This window comes from Oryza glaberrima, chromosome 2 (genome assembly GCF_000147395.1).
Source record: "Oryza glaberrima chromosome 2, OglaRS2, whole genome shotgun sequence".
Taxonomy (NCBI): Eukaryota; Viridiplantae; Streptophyta; class Magnoliopsida; order Poales; family Poaceae; genus Oryza; species Oryza glaberrima.
The window spans coordinates 22,199,154-22,220,628 of record NC_068327.1 but is presented as its reverse complement, the minus strand read 5'-3'; the positions used below and the strand labels follow the sequence as shown (position 1 = coordinate 22,220,628).

General features: G+C 43.3%; 2 protein-coding genes and 1 non-coding gene across 3 annotated transcripts; 1 reads left to right on the top strand and 2 right to left on the bottom strand.

Annotated features, from left to right (window-relative positions):
- Positions 1-5,970: 5,970 nt before the first annotated feature.
- On the bottom strand, positions 5,971-6,438 carry LOC127762591 ((+)-menthofuran synthase-like). Its single transcript, XM_052287081.1, has one exon. The coding sequence runs from the start codon at positions 6,436-6,438 to the stop codon at positions 5,971-5,973; it is 468 nt and encodes a 155-aa protein (XP_052143041.1).
- Positions 6,439-12,461: 6,023 nt separating this feature from the next.
- Positions 12,462-13,641, top strand: LOC127764337 (glycine-rich cell wall structural protein-like). The gene is made up of 2 exons (XM_052289207.1): positions 12,462-12,595; positions 13,006-13,641. Exons 1-2 carry the CDS (start codon positions 12,517-12,519, stop codon positions 13,209-13,211), a joined length of 285 nt encoding a protein of 94 aa, XP_052145167.1. The 5' UTR covers positions 12,462-12,516; the 3' UTR covers positions 13,212-13,641.
- Positions 13,642-20,599: 6,958 nt separating this feature from the next.
- Positions 20,600-20,673, bottom strand: TRNAI-AAU (transfer RNA isoleucine (anticodon AAU)). Its single transcript has one exon. It is a non-coding gene; the product is annotated as a tRNA-Ile (tRNA).
- Positions 20,674-21,475: the final 802 nt, after the last annotated feature.

Below are 21,475 nucleotides of genomic sequence, written 5' to 3'. Positions count from 1 at the left end.
CAACTTGATACGGCATGCAATTCTTCCACTCATAAAAGAAATATATAATTAATTAGATAGATCACGATCAAGTTGAGTGTCAACGAGCTAGAGCTCTACTGTCATCAACTACTCGATCGATCAGGATATATCAGCAAAACCTAGCTTCATTGTGCCTATAAATACGCTTGGTTTGCATGCTCTGCCTTCTCATCAGTCATCACACATTGGTAGCTAATAGTAACAACTAATCAGTAACGATCTCAGATCAAAAAAATGGCGCGTAAGGCTATCATCGTGTTCGCTTTTGTCCTAGTTGCTGCTTTGTGCCTCGTCGCCTCCGCCCAAGACCCTCGTGAGCACACTCATTTTTTTTTCTCACACATGAATGAAGGCATACATGCATGCATGCTTTAATTCACATGTTGCATATGTGATATATGCGCTCGTTTATATACATATACACTTAATTTCAGGTTAGGTACGTAGTAGCAGCTAACATCTACTACTCCGTCCCATACAAAACCAACTCCTAGCTACGAATATACATACACGCGTGTTTCAGCCTCAGCTTTTTGCTTATGTTTATACTTATCAGTTAAAATTTGAATTTTCAACTTTAAATTTAGAGCTGATTTTAGGATTTTTTTTATCGAAGTTTATTTGTTAGCATTTGCTTTTAGGTCACCAAAAATACGTTTATTCACAAACTATTTTTCGTTTGCAAATATGTCATTTGGCTTATTCCCTAAATAAGCCAAACGATGCGCCGTTTGTATCAATATTCGATACATGCATATTTTCTAATTAGTTTTAAGTTATTGAGTTAAACTCGTCTATGCATGAACTAAATAAATATTTATACGTTCATGCAGAGGCTAACAAGCAGGGTGGTAGCGGACCATCAGGCTACGGGCACTACCCGCCGTGGAACGGCGGTTACCCAGGGCGTCCCGACCGGCCGTGGGACCACCCCGACCGGCCATGGGACCACCGCCCTCACCCCGGTCCCGGTGGCCACTGCCGTTGGGGGTGCTGCGGCCACCGCAACCACTGGGGGGAGTGCCTCCGCTGCTGCTAAGCTATATAGCTCCACCCCTCCACAGCTCGAGATCAACCATGTCGATCGGTGACACAATTACATACTATCTACTATATGATTAATAAGTAGTAAATAATAAAGGAATAAATACACGTACACGTACGTACGGCTGATCTAGAGACACACAGTTATAATACTATGTGCACTCCTACAAGGCTATGTACGATACGTGCGTGTGCGTGTGTGACAGTCGTGTCTTGTTGTATTTTTCTTTTTTTTCCTTGTATGTGTCAATGTCTCGTCAGTGTGTGGCTTTGTGATGTAATAATATACACTCCCTCTGTTTTGTTAGTTGATGCTCTAGTTCATTCTGAAATTGTTTTTTATATATATTTTACGCTACCAGTTCAGCCCTCCTCATAGCGTTGGCTAATTTCCGTCTTTGCCCTCCGTCTCACCACTATTACGCCGTCGCCTCGTCCTCCTCGCAACCGGACTCGCCGCCAGGGTTTACAAAACCGCGTTGTTACAACGCGGTTATCGCGGTTACCATGCACGATAACCTTTTCAGTTTTTAAAACCACGGTATGTCTCGCAGTTATCGCGGTAACTGCGGTAACCACCTTACCACGGGGTCCGGTAACCACGCCGAAAACGGTAAGGGGAACCCTGCTCGCCGTTGCCTCCTCCTCCGCCGTCACCTAACTCCCGCGCACTGCCGTTGTACTCCTATCCAGGGTGGGATTCGGAACCCACCCCGAGCGGTGGAGCGAGCAAGAGTGAGGGCTCGAAGCGGCGGCACGGGGCGGCGAGGCGCGCAGGGAGTGAGCGGCTGGCCAGCAGCAACCATGCGGCATTACATGCTAGGGGAGGGGCAGCAACAAGGTGCAGAGGGAGCCGGGCGGCGGGGCCATTGCTGCCTGTTGCCATTGTTATTCTTGCCGCTCGGCTAGGGACCAAGCAGTATTGTAGATATGACATCGTCGTTCTTGCCGTTTGACAGGAGACCAAGCAGGGCTTCTCATCTCCTGCTTCTGCGTTTGTTGTTGCTACCTAATGGAGTACTGTATATCTAATTGATGAATTTAGAAGAAGTGAGCAGGATTTATAAAGATTTGATTTATTTTTAATAGAAAGATGGAGTTGCAAAACTCTCGATTTGAACTTAACCATGTTGGTACGTACCTGAGCCATTCAAAACACCAAACCACATGTACACCGCATTTTGTTTTCTTCTCTCCTTCCATGAAACTTTTATTCAGCTAACCCTCTACTGCAACTAATTCAATTTTTCAGACATAACCAGTTTCAGATGTTGCCTTTGCTCTCAACTCCCAACTCTGAATCTGTCATAGTGCTCAGAGTGCATGAGAAATCAGCCAGTTCAATGAGGAATTAATTAGCATAAGTTAGCTTGGCTAGCTCAAGTTACCGAAGTAGTCCAAAGCTTTTTCAGCTTGTTTTTTCAGAAAAAAGCATGGAGTTTTCTGTTTGTATGAAAAATTAGAATTATGTCTGTAATGTCTGGATAATGTCAATCGGAAGAAATCAAATACTCTTCCACTTGCTGTAAGATGTAAGATGTCTGTAATGTCTGAATAATGTCTGAGAATTTGAAGCCCTGCATCACTGATGCAAATTGTTTTATGAGAATGTGAATCTCTGCATCACTGTTTCACTTCTCTGATGCAAATGTCATTTGTTGTATCTCGATTTTTGAGATCATGGAGAACAAATGTGACCATTCCATAGGATGTTACTCCTGACAAGCTCACATGAGGTAAAAGCTAGGATGGATTATGAGACTCCAATAGACCTCGACTAGTTCACTTGTTTCAATGTACGTAGGAAAAGAACGCTCGAAATGCCTGTGAATAAAATTACCAAAAAGCAATCTGAAACACAATTTTGGAGATGAATAAATGATCAGCCCATGAGTAATATTGGGTAGTCACTGAGCTCAACATTCACTGAGTATCAGGGAGTACAATGTAGAGTAGCACAATATGTTAAGCTAGAAGAATATACTCCATTCAGTTTAGCTAGAGTAAAACTAAATCACTTAGGTCTAATCCAAGAATAAATTACACATGAAGGAGACTTGAACACATTTTTTTCCCTATCACTCTTCTCCCACTGATTCTCCCCGCTCTCGCCTGTAGAGAAAAGACACCGATAATAAGTGATCAAGAGAAATGCCACCAACACATAAATCAACCTAAGAGAACGACAAGTACTTGAGATAAAGTTTAGCATCATTTACCACCTTAGCATTGCACGTCAGTTGCAATGGAAGACACCCTTGCCTTTGAAGCAATTCCTTTATAATGTGTGGAACATCATATGAGTTGTTACCATGGGTTCATATTATTTCTTTCATGCATGCATGAAGAGATAAAAAAATTGATTTGCTTTGTCAACGGAATAATTTTGAAATGCCTGGTTCATAATACACCAAAAAAATCAACATGTTATCTCATACTCCAAGATCAAAAAATAATATCACAAAACTTATTCAAGATGAATCCAAGCAGCCACAAGTTCTTCAGTTGTTTTTTTTATGTTATTTTGTATTGGATGGCTTGAATGGAATTAAAGAAACCTAGATCCAAGATGTTCAGATCAGGTGTATTTGATGGCTGACATAAGTCTGATGTCGAAGCCATCTTGCTTAGTAGCATCACAAAATATTTTATCATTAATTGCAACACGGGGCCGAGCATTGTCTTATTGAATGAATATAGGTTTGCTGGACGGTTTGCACTAGATCGCTTAGATATGTGACGAAAGGGACAACCAATTTTACCATAAAAAATGCAACTGCTGCTAAACATTATTTTAGGGATATAGTTCTTCTTCTTATTCTGACATCTTCTTACGGGTTGCTCGTCTCCTGGAGCTACGTAGTACCTCTCTGTCTTTCTTGTAATATTGAACCATTTCTCATCGATAAAGATGTAATTGAACAATACTTTGAAGATAGGATCACCAGGAATACTCCTTGGGTCAAGCATGGCTAAGCACCACTTTAGCCGATCAACCCTATTTTTCTCAGCCAAGTAGGGCTTCATGGCATTTGATACGTGCTTTATAGTCCCTTCGTGTTTCATCTTGTGCACCTTGCTTGTGCTGACACCAAAATGAGTAGCCACATCTTGTATTGTTGTGCGTCTCAACAATGGGAGATCTTGTAGTGTGGATACGTCCACCTCGATCTTCTTTCACAACTAGATTTTCCAGTGCTAACATTAACTGCAAGACCTGATCCAAACAAGCTTTACCCTTCAAATTTTGATTTCTAGCCTTTGCTAGCACAACATCAAATATTTTTTTCCATTTGTCATCTGCGACGAATATTTTCTTCAAACTTATAGCAATCAGTTGAGCATTTGGGTCATCATCAGGATCAAAACCACATTCAACAATCACTTGAGTATTTGGGTCAGCCTCAGGATCAAAACCACTGTCAGCAATCACTTGAGCATCTTCTTCTAGTTCCACACTTAATCGATATCAAGCATTGATCTTTTACCTCGATCTTTTGTTGCAGATGATGGTGATTTCCCATGTCTCACTGAAGGAGACCTTAGCTGTTTTCCTGATAGGTGCGTTCTCGGTGACAACAACATTCTGCTCAATGAAGATCTAAAAAGTGGCATGGTCACGCATGGAGACTTCCTCTTTCTGCTCCTTTGCCCTCCTGCAACTCCTTGAAAATTCGGTTCACATTGTGTAACCCTACATTGAGTATGAGTCCAAGTGTCAAACAAAACGCTCTAAATGGATTTTAAATAGGCAAATTTTGCTATAACACACTTCGACTTCGTGGTTTTAGCCATAGGACACTGCCTGAACTCACTTTTGAGGAAAATAATCCATAAACGTGGTTGATGAGGACATCCTCCACTATTATCTGCTGGCAAAGATGCCAAAGTCGGGCGGCGACCGTGTGAGCCTCTGAATAATCGCACCTTGCTTAGCTTGGGAGGAGGAAGCCACCTTAAAAGGGAGAGCCACCCTTCCCCTATTGGACTAGTCTTTTAGGGAGATTGAGCCTTTCTCCGAGTGGATATGCCTATGAACTGTTGGGGTCCTGGCAACCTTAAGTTATTGGGCCTCGACCAACCCCACCTGGGTCGGATTGTTATCATTTGGTATCAGAGCTGGGCCCTTGTTAAAGAGGTGGGAATGATGAGGACATCCTCCACTATTACCCGCTGGCAAAGACGCCAAAGTCGGGCGGCGACCGTGTGAGCCTCTGAATAATCCCACCTTGCTTAGCTTGGGAGGAGGAAGCCACCTTAAAAGGGAGAGCCACCCTTCCTCTATCACGATCGCCTCTGAATAATCCCACCTTGCTTGTCTTATTTAAAAAATTTAAGTAATTATTCTATCATTTGATTTAGCTTAGCTTGGGAGGAGGAAACCACCTTAAAAAGGAGAGCCACCCTTTCTCTATTGGACTAGTCTTTTAGGGAGATTGGGCCTTTCTCCGAGTGGGTGTGCCTATGAACTGTTGGGGGAGATTGGGCCTTTCTCCGAGTGGGTTCACCTAGGCCTTTTAGGGAGATTGGGCCTTTCTCCGAGTGGGTGTGCCTATGAATTGTTAGGGTCCGGACAACCCTAAGTTATTTTTAGGGAGTGTGCCTATAAACTGTTGGCCTCGACGGGAGTGTGCCTATGAACTGTTGGCCTCGACGAGAGTGGGTGTGCCTATGAACTGTTACCCTACCTGGGCCTGATAAGGATTGTTATCAGTGGGTGTGCCTATGAACTGTTACCCCACCTGGGCCTGATAAGGATTGTTATCAGTGCTAATTTGCCAATGGACACTGCACCGATTAGAATAATAAGAGAGAAATCGCGTGAAAGAACAAAAATATCCTTAGGCCCACATGTTAGCTCTCCTATCTCTCTTCTCTTCTCTCTAGGCCCACATGTTAGCTCTCCTATCTCACTCTCTTCTCTCTATCTTCTACGAACGCAGTGCACGAGATGACGCCGTTGGTGTAGGACATGAGCAGGTTGCAGCGGCGGCGCTGGACGCGGTCAAGCAGGGTGGCGTCCTCCTGCTCCAGGACGCCGCGGAAGGAGGCGATGCGGTGCGGGCTGAGGTGGAGCACGCTGACGCGGCGCGCCTGGTGGCCGTAGGGCGCGAACACCATGTTGCGGCCGTAGATGAGGCGCCGCTCCGCCATGCGCACCCTGGCGCAGCTCGCGAACGCCAGGTCGCTGGCCTCCTGCACCGCGGCCGCCGCCGACGCCACGACGGTGGGCACGCGGCCGAACCAGAGCAGCATCACCAGCCCGTGCGCCTCGGCCATCGACCGGAGCTTCCGGTGCGGCAAGGAGCCAAGAAGTGGTAGGTGTCCCAGAAACGGGAACCTCGCGGCGACGGAGGAAGCGGCAGCCGCCATCGCCTGGCTTCTTCACCGACGAGAAGCTCAGCAAGGTGAACACGGGCACAGGCCAGCACAAGCAGGAGCAGCAACACGGCAGCAAGCGACGACGATAGCTCCATTTTCTGGACGAGTGTACTCTAACTCAGCTCAATCCGTTCGTGGCCAATGAGAACAAATCTACACCGAAAGGGAAACTGTTTGAGATGTGCGGCCCCGTTGCGCGCGGCGTTGACGGGCGTGGTGACGACGGTGGTGCGCGCGCCACGGGCGGCGAGGAGGCGCGCCACCTCCACCATGGGGATGATGTGGCCCTGCGCTATCAGCGGCACCACCAGGAAGCGGCACACGCGGCGTGGAGCGGCGGAGGAATAGCGAGGACGGCGGAGGACAGAGAGAGAAGAAGATAGGAGAGCTGACATATGGACCAAGGGTATTTTTGATATTTTATGTGATTTTTTTCTCATCTTCAACCGGGGATTATTATTCTAATCGGCGCGGTGTCCATTAGCAAGTTATGGGTATAGAGTGTTTTCCCTTAAAAGTGAGTTCGGGCAGTGTCCTATGGCTAAAACCATGAAGTCGGAGTGTGCCTTTTAAATAAGAACTAATAAGAATTTATGCCTTGCTACATGTATCAAAAAATTGACAATAACTAGATTATGGCTTGATCTGAATTTAAACTCTTCCTTGGAATACTAGCACTAGATAAAACGTTTAAATGGCTCACTAAAAAAAGAGTTGAGCCATATCCAAATCTAAATTAATGAGGAAGACAAATTTACCCTTATAAATTTTATACTACAATCTATTTAAGTGGAAGATCGATCAATCTACACTGTTAGATTGTTTATACTTGGGTATATATTAGTATATTGTACCATAAAAATTCTCAAATCGAAACAAACGGAAAATTAACACCAATAAGGGCTAAAACCAAATTAACCACAATCGATGGGTAGTTTGGGAGCAAAGTCAATCATTCCTATCTCTGTAGCATTACTCAAAATAAGATTATCGTACGTCTGGAGCCAAGAATTATATTTACAGCAAGCTCTACTTTTCGGCCGCCTTATTTTGACTTTAGACACTTGGGGTTTAATTAGGAACATGTATGTATGTCTAGATAGGGCTGGCAAAAACATTCTATCGTCTACTCATATTTGACTTTTTCAAATGGGTGCATAGCATGGTACGATATATTAAACCTTGTCAAAATCCATATACAATTGGATTTACCGAGTGAGCTAGAATATTAGCATATATATATATATATATATAAAACTTGTAAACTTGATGGCAGAGATGCATGTTCTTCCACTCGCAACATTCTGAATATAGCTAAATCGATGATCGAGAGTTGAGAGTGTCAACGAGCTAGAGCTGATATATATATCGTCATCAATTACTCGGTCGACCTCGAATCCACGATCAGCAACTTTCACTCTGCCTATAAATACGCTTGGTTTGTGTCCAACTTTCTCATCAGTCATCAGTGTTATCAGAGATCAAACAAAATACCTAGCACTAGCATATATACATGGCGCGTAAGGCTCTCATCGTGTTCACCCTTCTCCTCGTTGCTGCTTTCTGCTTCGTCGCCTCGGCCCAAGACCCTCGTGAGCGCACACACTAGCTAGCTGCATATCTATATATGTTTACATTTGCATGTACACCTCAACCTCTTCAAGCAAATTACATCTGCACATATATCTTGAAGAACATATATAGCTTTTACATATTGCATACATTCGTTTCTTTTATATATATGTTTAGTTAGTTATCACTCTTCACATGTTTGCATCGATCGATGTTCCATAAGTATACGTATATGATGTACGCCCATCCATCTGTGCATGCAGAGGCCAACAAGCAGGGAGGCGGCGGTGGCGGTGGCGGTGGCGGAGGCGGAGGAGGAGGAGGCGGTGGCGGTGCCGGCGGCAACGGCGGAGGAGGAGGAGGTGGTGGTGGCGGCGGTGGCTACTACCCACCATGGAACGGAGGTTACTACCCACCAGGCCCAGGCCACCACCACAACCCGCACTGGCACAACCACGGCTGCCGTTGGGGGTGCTGCCACCGTGGCTACTGGGGAGATTGCCACCGCTGCTGCTAAGGTGGTGCCGGGGCTAGCCATAGCTAGCTTAACTCCACCAATCCACAGAGATCATGACGCCGAATTGATCTATCAGTGACAACTACTATCTACAATAAGTGTATGTTCTGATAATAAATCAATAAATATACGTACTTGGAGAGAAAACACAGTTACTACTTACATGTGCTGGTAATTGTGTGCACTCTTGTAAGGCTACTTACGTACCGGTTGGTAACACGAAGCTGGATTAAATATATTTTTAGTACCAACCAGTACTTAAAAATCCCTCCAGGGTTAGTTTAAAAAGAAAGCATCTCTATCCAAGTCATATATGTGTATTTGGTGGGATGGTAATGCGCGTGTGGGTTGATGTGAGAGATCTTGAGTTCGAATTCCGGATGATGGGGCTCTGTTTTCCTTGAACGCGCTACGGTTGGCAACGAAGAAAACCAAAACAACGGGAACGCGGGCGGCAACGATGTGGTCCTGGCAAAGAAACGATAAGTTTTGGTGGTGAACACGGATTGTTGGTCCTGATGTTTATGTTTGTAATATATTACGCAAAGAATGAAAGGTGTTTATGGTATATTTAAGTTTTACGATTGCCAACACGGACTAGTGGACGTGGTCGTGGGGTAGCGAACGGCGCCACCAGCGCGTCATCAGGATCCAATCGATCAGGTTCTCAGTTGGTTGTATTGTGTAGTTGAGTTCGCGATCCCCAGCCCTGCTACTGATCTTGCTATTGCCATCACTTAAGAAACTTGGCCCATGTTCATTTTTCCATGCAAGAATCCAGTTCAATTTTTGTAGCCGAATCGATGATGTTATTGGCTTTAATTTGACCTTGCACTCTCAAGAACATCTCTATTATTTTTCTTTTTGGGGAAATTCAAGAACATCTCAAAAGAAGTAAGGTAGTAACTCGAGAAGCAAACAACCAAAAGCACTGGTTCTGCACACGACCGCCCGTGCTACGTCAACTAAGGGTGTATTTGGTTGGGCTGTGGCTTTTAAAAAGCAACTGTGAGCTGTGATTTTTTAAAAAGTAGCTTTGAAAAAGTAGCTGTGAGAAAGTCAAAAGCTCGTTTGGTTACACATAGATGGGCTTTTGAAATAACTAGTCCCGCCGACAAGCGGGTCCCGCATGTCATACACACGTTAAAAGAAAAGAAGGGGGAGAGATGGAGATAGCAGCAGCGGTGGCGTCGTCGGCCTTAGCGGCGGCGGACACACGTTGAAAGAAAAGAAGGGGGAGAGATGGAGATAGCAGCAGTGGTGGCCTCGTCGGCCTTAGCGGCAGCGGCTCAGCGAGGAGGAGCGGCAGCGGCGGTTCGGCAAGGAGGAGGACGGCAGTGGTGACGCCGGTTGGGGAAGGGCGGGGACGTCGTCGGGCGGCATCGGTCGGGGAAGGGCAAGAGCGGCGCCGGCGTCGGGTTGGGCGGCGGAGTCGGCCTCAGTGGCATCGGAGTCCTCGGCGGCGGCGGGGGGGGGGGGGGGGGGGGGGGGGGCAATGCGCGCAGCGGTGGTGGAGTCTTTGGCGCGGCACGGAGGGGAGGTAGACGCGGGCGGCGGCGGAGTCGGCCTCGGGTGGCAGTGGAGTAGGCCTCGAAGGCGGGCGGCGGGGACACCGGCACCTTGCCATCCATCTCCTCCTCCTCCTCTTCCTCCACCTCCTCGTCGACGGATCTGGGCTGGCACGGGACAAGAGGAGGAGCGGCGGCGTCTCGGCGAGGAGGAGCGGCGGCGATGACGAAGTGAGGAGGAGGAGAGAAATCCATGGAGCAACGCCGATGGGAGAAAAAAAAGAACATATGCGAAACGTTTTTTTTCTGTAATGGAAGAGGTGGGTAATTTTTTCCCCCAAACAAGGTGAAAGCAGGGGATAGAGGTGTTTTATTTTGATTTGTACTACACCAAAAGCTGGCTTTGGACAAAAGCAGCCGTGGCTTTTGGACCCTTTGGTTGGCTTTTGGCTTTTGCAAAAGCAAAAGCAGGCTGAAAACCCAACCAAACACACCCTAAAACCATCAAGAAAGTCGATTTGCACATGTTACTTTATAACCGGTTTTGTGATTGAGGGACATGAATAAAACTCGGTGCACAATTGAGCGACATACAGTGGACTTTCCCCCAAGTAAAAGGCCACCTGCATATCGGCCGCAGCATGAATGGGCTGGGCTTCCCATGCACGGCCTGCTATTTTTTTTTAGAGTTTTTAACCTTTCTCACCCACTGAATCTGAAACGTTTCATATCTTTTCGAGACGGGGTGCCCGCGCATACGGAATTTGAATTTGTACGTCAGGAATTTTTCATGAAAAAGGTACGATCCGTACGCACCAAAATATTCCGTGTTGTTTTTGGTTATTGATCGAATCCAACTGCCGGACCATCGTCAAGGTGGTGGTAAAAAGTCTCTGGCTGGTCGGGCGGTTTTTTATTCTTTGGTGTTTTAATGATATTTTTTGATTTGGCAACAAATGTCAGAGAAATTATTCCAGGTGCGTGTTCAAAATGTTTTCCCGTAGTTTTATTCATATAAATGTCACATTCGCTTTTAAAATTTTTGATATAGTAGTATGTCACAATGATTTACGGTATGGTTTTATGAAACTTTAGGACCATACTAACCGGGTTATGTTTCAGGTGCTAAAATCTCTATTGTTAGTAGGGTAATTTTACTATTCTTGAGAAAATATCTAGAGGTACCATATTTTTTATGTAAAATTTGGTATCTCTATGTACTACTTCCTCCGTTTCATATTACAATACTTTCTAGCATTGCCCATATTTATATATATATTAATGAATCTAAATATATGTGTGTGCCTAGATTTATTAACATATAGGGCCTGTTCACTTTGATGAAAAAAAAAACCTTACTAAATTTTGGCAACTTACCAAAATTTTGGCAGAATTTCTTATATAGTTACCAAAATTTGACAGCAAACTAAATGTAGCCAATTTTTTGGTAATTTTACCAAAATTTGGTAAGGTTGAAAATGGCATTAAAGTGAACAGGTTCATATATAAATGTGGTAATGTTAGAAAGTCTTATAACCTTAAATGGAGGTAGTAGTAAGTATCTTAAGGTACTTAAAATTGTGTAAAATTTTGATACCTCATACTTTCTCAAGTATAGTAAAATTTATTTTATTAATATCTTGGATTATAATAGATGAGATTTTATAAATTTACTCTATTTTTTAACGTATATACCGGTAATTGACTTCACTTATGACCTATGTCCTATAACTAACTAAGCAAAAGTTAGAACATAAATGACACACATGCATGCATCGCCTTGAAACATTCAGGAGGATCATATTGCCCATAAAAACAAACGGAAAACACCAACAAAACTAAAAACCAAATCACAATCGATCGGATAGCTGGAAGCAAAGTCAATCATCCCTATCATTATTAACATTACTCAAAAGAAGATATCGTGTGTCTAGAGTCGAGAATTATTTACAGAAAAGCTCAACATTTCGGCCTTCTTATTTTGACTTTTTGGCACTTGGATTTATCTCTCTTGCATTCTTAGTAAATTAATTAAGAAGTATGTCTAGACAAGGTTGGCAAAAACTTTCTATATGTCGTATCTACTCATATTTGACGCTTTCGACTGGTTGCCACGATTAAACAATCTTGTGAAAATCCATATATACAATTGGATTTACCGAGTGAGCTAGCAGACACAAATTAAAGCTAGCTACAGAGTCAACTTGATGGCATGCATTTCTTCTTCCACACAAAAAAATATATAGAATATACTATATAGATGGATTGATGAGTACGTTAATGTCAACGAGCTAGAGCTCTACTGTCATCAACTACTCGATCGATCGAATCCACGGTCAGGCCGAATCAGCAGCCTTCATTGTCTGCCTATAAATACGTTTGGTTTGCATACTACCTTCTCATCAGTTCATCACTATAGTAACAATTGATCAGTAAGGATCTCACAGCTCAAAAATATCTAAGCTAGCATACATGGCGCGTAAGGCTATCATCGTGTTCGCTCTTCTGCTCGTTGCTGCTCTTTGCTTCGTCGCCTCCGCCCAGGACCCTCGTGAGCACACACACTATATATACACTATATGATGTTTAAAGTTTAATTACCTTTCCGTAGGAAAAAAAAAGAATAAGATTTTGATCGAATCTCCGGTAGACACAGCTTCGATCTCCAGCTATATACGTAGTTATGATCTACGGAGTAGTTTGTATAATTGATCTTTGTTTCTTTTTTTTTTCTCACGCACGATCGCATGCATATACACTTTGATAGCTTTTTAACCTACATGTTGCATACATACGTTCGTTTATATATTTAATTTCAGGTTAGGTAGCAGCTAACATATGTGCACACAAGTATATATATCGGTATTCTATGCATGCATATTTTCTGGCTAGTTTGATTTTTTAAGTTAAATTGATCGGTGCATTCAACTATTTAAACATTTCATTGATCCGTATTTGCAGAGGCCAACAAGCAAGGCGGTGGTGGTGGGGGTGGTGGCGGCGGACCACCAGGCTACGGCCACTATCCGCCGTGGAATGGCGGTTACCCAGGCCGTGACCCGTGGCGCCATGATGACCCATGGCGCCACGGCAACCCGTGGGGCCATGGCTGTCGCTGGAGATGCTGCCACCACGGCCACCGCGGCGAGTGCCTCCGCTGCTGCTAAGCCGAGCTAGCTAGCTCCAACCACTGATCCACTGCTCGATCATGAAGCCGAACAATTACTATATATACTATAAATATATATATATATATTGTTTCTCAATAAGTAAAGGAATAAACATACGTACGTACATACATGGCTGATCATGAAGAGGAACGCAGTGACACTGTGTGTGCTCCTATAAGGTTATGTATGTGTGCGTTTGTGTCAGTCATGTCTTTGGTATTTTCCTTCTTTGTTCTTTTCTTTTCTATAAAGTGCGTGTGTCGTCATTAGTGTGTGGCTTTGTGATGATGTAATAATATATATATATATATATATATATATATATATATATATATATATATATATATATATATATATATATATATATATATATATATATATATATAGTACTATGGAATAAAGGGCAGTGCTGCTATGTCTTATACTACCTCTGGTTCAGATTATAAGACTTTCTAGCATCTAGACATATATATTAATATGAACAATACTAAAAAGTCAATACTAAAAAGTCTTATAGCCTGAAACGGATGGAGTATTAATTAATTTTTTGCCGCACTCTTAATCTCTTATAACGCTGGAATGATTGATATATCCCATCTTAAATACCAACTCTCACTCGGGTTACGTACACGTGTGCTGGCGGGACGAGCCTTGGACAAATGAAGAATATATACATCGATGTAAAGCAATTAACTGAATTAATAAGCATGCATGCAGTACGGTAAAGGAATTTGTACTTGTGTACTTGTGTGATCTAGATGAATAAAGAGCAACATCAGCTTCGGCTAATAGGATGTATGTCTATTACCTATCAGATAAAGGGCCTGAATTCGCTTGGATATTTTTTTTAAAAAAATCATGAGCTGCAATTAGGAATCCAACTTTCATCTCAAGTTAACATGTGAGTTTTTTTAAAAAGATTTCTTATACGATTCTTTTTGTATTTCCAAAAATAAATGAACTTAAAATTCGATTCAAACACGGATTTGTATTTCCAAAATCGAACGAACTTAAAAACCGACTCAAATATAGATGACATACCAAAATACTAGTAAAAACATCTTTAATTTATATATATTTTAAAAAATAAGTATGAATTAGAAAAATCAGATTACGGCAGTATTAGTATGCATTAGAAAATCTTCACTACATGCTTTCAAGTTCGCTTCGTGCAAAAAAATTCAAACTGGAGTTACTGTTAAACGAGCAAGCATCAAGCTACAGCTGCTGCTGCATTGCTGCTACTACTGCTCCTAGCTGCATGCCCAAGGCCAACTCCTGTGTCCAAATTCGTTATTTTTGTGCTTTGTCCCTAGTTATTGCAGGGCATCACAGATGGGAGGTGCGGATCCAACGGCAGGAGGTAAAGATCGGGTGATGGGATCATGGGAGGACTGATCCAAGCCGCCACGCCGCCGCACGCCTTTCCTATCTAAGCCATGCAGAGGATGAGAGGATTGATGGTGACGGGCTCGACGGCCTTGTGAATGTGTGTTTTGGGGGAAATTTTCAGGAGGGCACCTTGTGAATGTGAATTTTGGGAGAGAAATATGGTGGGGAGCTAGGGTACCTAGAAATCCTTTTTTTGGTTTTTTTTTTCCATCAAAAATAATTATCCTAGTCAGTCGTCTTAATGCAGTTATATGTGAAAATACATTACGCCACGTGACTTAAATAACTTGCTGCATGCGAAACACATTTTTTAGATGGCCTATCGATCTCCTGGGACATTTTCCCACGCGGTTGGGCAGCCTGTCTACGATAATCTCTATTTCTACATACACCTAGGGTTAGGCGCACCGCCCAACTGTTTGCAAAAACATGTTTTATGCTTACTACAAAGAAAGTTTCTGTAGTACTACCTCCATTTCAGGTTATAAGACTTTTTAGCATTAATTGTGCATATTCATATACATGTTAATGAATCTAAGCACACATATATCTAGATTCATTAACATATATATGAATATGGGTAATGCTAGAAAGTCTTGTAATATGAAACGGAGGAAGTAGCTTTTAGAGCAAAGGTCACCAGGACCCGCTTATATTGAAAGCTAACTTCAGAGTTATATTGTGGATTCCAGCTTACAAGAAGAGTACAAACCAAAAGGACACAACACCATCAGCAAACCAACTGCTAGAAAAATTCAGAAGCAAAACAACAAAACAACCACAGATGGAGACACAGGAAATCACAACTCTTCACGCTTCCACAGTCCCTCAAAAGATACCACCCAGTCTAGAACTATCCTACTCCTGTTCTACTCTAGCGAAGCCCAGCATTGATCTCCTTTAACTTCCTTATCAACAACTCCAGCTCACCAATCTCCACACCCTGGATCAGAGGCCTCCACCGTAATAAGAAAGAAGTAATTTGGAAAGTAAGCATTAGGGGAGGGGGTAAATCAATTTATCTCTAAACACCATATTGTTTATGGTAATCCACAAAGTCCAACATACAGCAGCAAGCAAAGCAATCTTAATGTTTATGGGTTTAAAAACATCTCTTAATTTTTGCCAACAAGAAGAAATCATCAAAATTCAGTGGGATCTGATCCCAACCTAACACATCTCTACACAAACACCATACAAAGATAGCCATAGGGCATCTAAACAGAGTGTGATTAGTGGTTTCTATTTCTCCACAGAGCTGACAAAATGGCTGAACCTCTCCAGCCTTTCTTCACCAAATTAGCTAAAGCTTGAATTCTGTTCCTCATACCCCAACCAAATAAAATGCTTGGTTTTCATTGGACAGGGGGCGCCCCAGATCTGTTGCATCTGTGTGCCCACTACCCCTCTAAAGGTTAAAACTCTATACATGGATTTGGTAGTAAATGTTTTATTCTCTTTCAAACCCTATCTCATAATGTCATGTCCCTAACTGATATCAAAGTGCTCAATGATCTCTTTCAACTAATTGCATTCATTCACCTCCCTACAGTGGCTGAGCTAAGTGTAATTTGTGGGGTCAACTGATCCCATAGGTTTTTGCAAAACAGTCCAAAAACTATTGATATTTGCATTGCAACATTAGAACACTTAAAACAATTTTACCGCTTTGACCCCCACAGGTTTTAGCCATTGGCTCCACCACTGCCTCCCTTGGGCCAGTTTCTGTAGTAGTGAGTGTTGGCATAGTTATATAATCAGGTCGGTGCTACAGGGGAGTCGTAACAGTTAATAAAGTAGCTCTATTAGTATGCCCTCCCTCCATTCCAAAATATAAGACACAACCACCCTTAACCCAAAGACCAAGAAATAATTATTATCATCTTGTAGTTTGTATCATCCTAATAAATATAATGTATGCATCCAATAGGATTAGATAGCATGAGAGTGGAGGATTTAAAAAAGTAATAATTTATTGGAGAAGATATCATAATTAATTACATGTTTGCATGTATGCCTTATATTATGGAACATCTAGAAAAGTGGTTGTGCCTTATATTATAGAATGGAGGGAGTATTAGAAATCTTCACTATAATGGTTTTTTGGTGGGGAGAAACTAAAGAGCAACAATTTTTGGATGATTATATAGATAAATATACAGAGAGAGCTTTGAATAAACAACCATACATCGATCGGCCGGTTGTCATATCACGACCGGACGTAAAACAACCGGTCATATTTACCAGAATATCTTAGGCTTATTCTCGGAAACGGAATAAAAAGGGGTAAAGCTCGAAACATAAAACGGTATCTGAAATATTCGTGGAAGGAAACATATCGGTATCGATCATAAACCGCTAATAAATGTCAGAAATATTAAACTATAAAATCGCATGTTTAACTTCGTATAATATTGAACGACTTTAAAACAGATGCTAATCGTAGCTTCCTTTGTAAAAGCGAGAGCTAGTAAAACCACAACCTAGTCAAAATCACAATTGTATGTTCAAGTTGAGGCAAGAAAACAACTACCCTTTCGACCACAGAACTTAATACAGTATAATTATAACATGGTCTTGTATGCGCGAGAACCCGATCGATCTCTTTCTTATTAGCTTTGACTAGAAAAAATGCCTGTGCGTTGTAATAGGTAAACACGTTTTTAAAGTAATATATTAGGACATGAGCAATAAATAGAAATATTAGGATCGTTAAGTAATATATTAGGACATGAGCAATAAATAGAAATATTAGGATCGTTGTATATTATAATTGAAAAGGTTGATAAAAATTCTAACATTGGTATCGCTCTATATTATAATTAAGAAATTAATGAAAATCTTTCCTTGATTTTGCGCCGAAAGCCTTTCTTTCTTTTCAGCCTTGGGCCAGTCTGCTACCTGCGTCCATTCGGCTTGCTTCCCTTTGGCCCAACCCACAAATGGAGCCGCATGCCTAGTTCGCATAGGTGACTATAGTCTTCAACCTCCGATGATAGTCTCGTGCCCGTACGGTGCCGGAGCAAATATTCCCCATCAAATCCGGCCGAATATTTCTCGACAGGGGAAGATCGTCGATCGGTCATCATCGGCAACCGGTAAACGGAGGTTAAATCTGAAGAATTAAAGTCGAATAGAAAAGAAAAATCATGGAGAAATTGACGAGGGAAGGGTGGGGAACCAAATTTTACAATCAATTAGAGTAGGAAACTCACTACTGATTTGGCGACGGCATAGTGCCAGGGTTCAGCTCGGGAGACACGCGGTGAACAGATCGAATTAAAAAACCGATGACAAAAGACCGGACGAAAAAACCAAAAGCGCGCGTGTGCAAAAAAAACACATTCGCGTGTAAAATTTTTTTAAAAAAAACACCAGTGCTAAAAAAAACAAATGGACAAAAAATATACCGAAGCTTTCCGTATTCTTTTATTAGGTATATAGATATAGAGGTTGGAGCAGTTGTTCTTGGTCGCCATGCTGATGCTGTCGAGAAGCCACATAATTTCACGCACAACGCTGCTTGCCTGCTGCTACTTGATGCACGATTGCCATCGCTAGATCGATCATCGATGCTACGTACGCCGGTGTTGGTCGCACGAAGTCGTTAACCCTTCGTGATTGTAGGAGATCTCGTGATCACGATCGTGATAGCGGTCGCGTAGGCTAAAAAGGCACAATTTACCACATTATAGAGAGTATGGATTCCGTGTACGAGCGTGATTCCAACTCTGAACTTGTCGGGCGCACTCAGGCCAATTGATTAGTGGCGAACGATGCAGGATGAACCAAAAATCTCATTGGAAGCAGATTTCGTTTCCTAAAAATAGGTATACAAAGATTAAAAACCTCAAACACAAATAAGTGAACGATCTTAAAAACCGACTCAAATATAGATATGTATTTTCAAAAGCAAACAAACTTAAAAACCGACTCATATACGGATGATGTATCAAAATACAGACAAAAACAATCTCAATTTTTATAATAGTAGAAAGAGAATCAACCTTCGATCGCCTCATCATATATCCAAGCGATCGGCTCAACAATATTCAATCGCATCGAAAACTGTATGACAAAATTTAACTGAATAATAACATGGGCTTGGTTTCTGGCCTTGTAGGCCTTGGGCCACGTGATCCACTATTATGCACGCTTGTGTTGCGTAACACGCAGGGACGTACATTACCTGCGTAATACCGTATACGATGAGCCCCCTCGTAAACCAATTTAGTCCCACACGGAAAATTTGCTACGGCCGAGAGCTGGATAAAATAGGGCGTGGAGGTGATCCGATCGCCGAGCCCGGTGGTGCGGGCCTGTAACCCCAGCTCTTACGGGGGGCGGGGAGTTGGCAAGGTTTGGAAGGCGCGTCGTGCACGCTCTTTTCAGGCCGCTCTGTTCCGGGCAGAAGCTGGCCTGCGTTGTCTCTCCCAGGGCTTTCGCTGGCCACCAACCCTGGTTTGATGGTGACAACTCCACAAGATGGACATATTGGTTTCGGCCAATATCGTTTGACTTAAATCATACGAAGCGGAATCTACACGCCCCTCCTGCCGGCTCCCTTTTTTTTTCAAGTTTTTATCCACCATTCATATCCCTCAACCGCAATATAGATATTTTGATCCCTAACAATTGAAATCAGAGCAATTTAACTCCTAGGGTAGTGTGACAGAGGTATTCGCTGACGTATCATTCACGTGACGTCCCAGTTATCAAATAAATTTAAAAAATAAGTAGGACTCACCTATCATCCCCCTCTCTCTACTAACCTCTCTCCCCCTGTCCTCTTCTCAGCCTGACAGCAGCAAGGTGCCAGGACGACGACGGGGCTCTCCTCTCTCTCCCACACCCAACCCCTTTTGCCCTGACACTTGTGGCGGAGTGGCCAGCCAAGCTGCTCTTATGTTGATGTTGAGTACGGTTTCTTCCCGACCATGTAGAACTCGAACTCTGGCGATGCGGCTGAGGATGGCGATGACCACCCATGATGATCCGCATGACGGGGCTAGGGAAGATAGATCCGACGGTGGTACACCCCTCCTCTCTCTCTCTCTCACACACACACACACTATCCGGCAACGAATTGCAAACTCGAGCTCAACAAAAGAGAGGAGGGAGACGACAAGAGAGCCAAGATTGAGGGAGCCAGTGAACGAAACTTGGGCTCGGATCCATGGCCTCCATCTGAATCCTTGATGCCTTCCTATGTGTCCTCATGTGGGCCACCAAGGCACATCGGAATGATGGTGGCAAGCTCTCAGGTGGGAGGAGCCAACGGGGACACATATTTGCTAGAGGACGGGGAAGACATCGGCATGTGGTTGTGAGGGTGCATAGCGCTGACCTCCCTTTGCTTAGCACTCCAACGAGGTCTTTACACTCAACCCGGTCTCAAGCCTCCCCTGCACCCTCAAGATGCTCGACACCATGATTGAGGGTGTCGCTTGGCTACTCCGCATTTTTATGCCACCCCGCATTCCCTCTCAGTCGGCCACTTCATCGCCAGCGCCGGTGGTGCGGAAGGGGCTGGGGTAGCTGAGAGAGAGGAGAGCCCTGTTGTTGCCGCTTCCTGTCATCGTCCCGACTCCTTGCTGCGTTAGGCGTCGAGAAGAAGAAAGGGGGAGAGAGGTTAGTGGAGATAGGGGATGACATGTGGGCTCAACTTTATTTTTTAAAATTTATTTGATGACTAGGCTGCCACATCAGCGAAAACCGCTCTTAAAACCGACAAAATCATTTTAGACAGTTTTAATAGTTGGCGGAGTCGTCATACCTGATTTGTGGTTGAGGTATATGGATATGTTGAGGCCACTAGTGGGATTCAAAGTGGACCTTTTCCCAAAAGTGTTCAAATAATCCATCTATATAGGGCCTAGCTTTGCACGGGCCGGCCTCGGATACTGGTAGTTGTTGGGCCGCATCAATCAGCCCACTTTTATGTTGTTTATTTTTGACAAAATATATTATATGAACAATAGAAAATTTAAAACTGGCCCATGCAGGTCTCGAACCTGCGACCTTCGCGTTATTAGCACGACGCTCTAACCAGCTGAGCTAATAGGCCTTGTTGACGGAAAGAAATTTTGTTCTCATTTATGTCTTATGTTAAAGCAAAAGAGTGCAGGGAAACAAGCCACTAACCATTAACTCTGGCTGCGTTCGTTGTTTGGGGATATGGGAACTAATTTATTTTAGTCGATTAATATGATTTTTCAAAACAGCTTTCATATAAAAGATGTTTATAAAAAGTACATCGTTTAATAGTTCGGTAAGCAAGCGCATCGACAATGTAACGTACATAGTAAGTTAGTAACCTTCATTCGTAGGAGCTGTGGGGATCGGTAGGAGAAGGCTGCAGACACCCAGTCAGCGGTGTGATCAGGTCAAGTCCTCGTCTCCGATGATTGTCAGCATCGTCGGTCAGACAAGGAACGGGCACACTCGCTTTCAGTTCGCCATTGCAATCCTCGAGTCCTTGAGACCTTGACTCACTTAATTGCAAGGTGGTCTTTTGTTTTGAAACACAATCACTCTCGCCTCGCACCTCCGTTGATCATTCAGCTCTCTGCTAATTACTAGTAATTAATTTACTCCCTTCGATTCTTTTTGCGTCATCAGCTGACATGACGTTTGTTCGGGGCTGCTAAATTAATCTTGTCAGTAATCTGAGTGGTTGGTACAATAACTTGTTAATCGAGCAGTCACCGTCTTTGTCCCTTCCCTCGATCTTCAGTCCAAACTGATGGCCCAGGTCGCCATCGCCGGACCATCATCTGAAATTCGCGTAGTATCCATACAGGTGGATACAAACAGGACCACACGCACGGATACGATGGAGACCTCTCTGAATACGATACAAGGGTTAA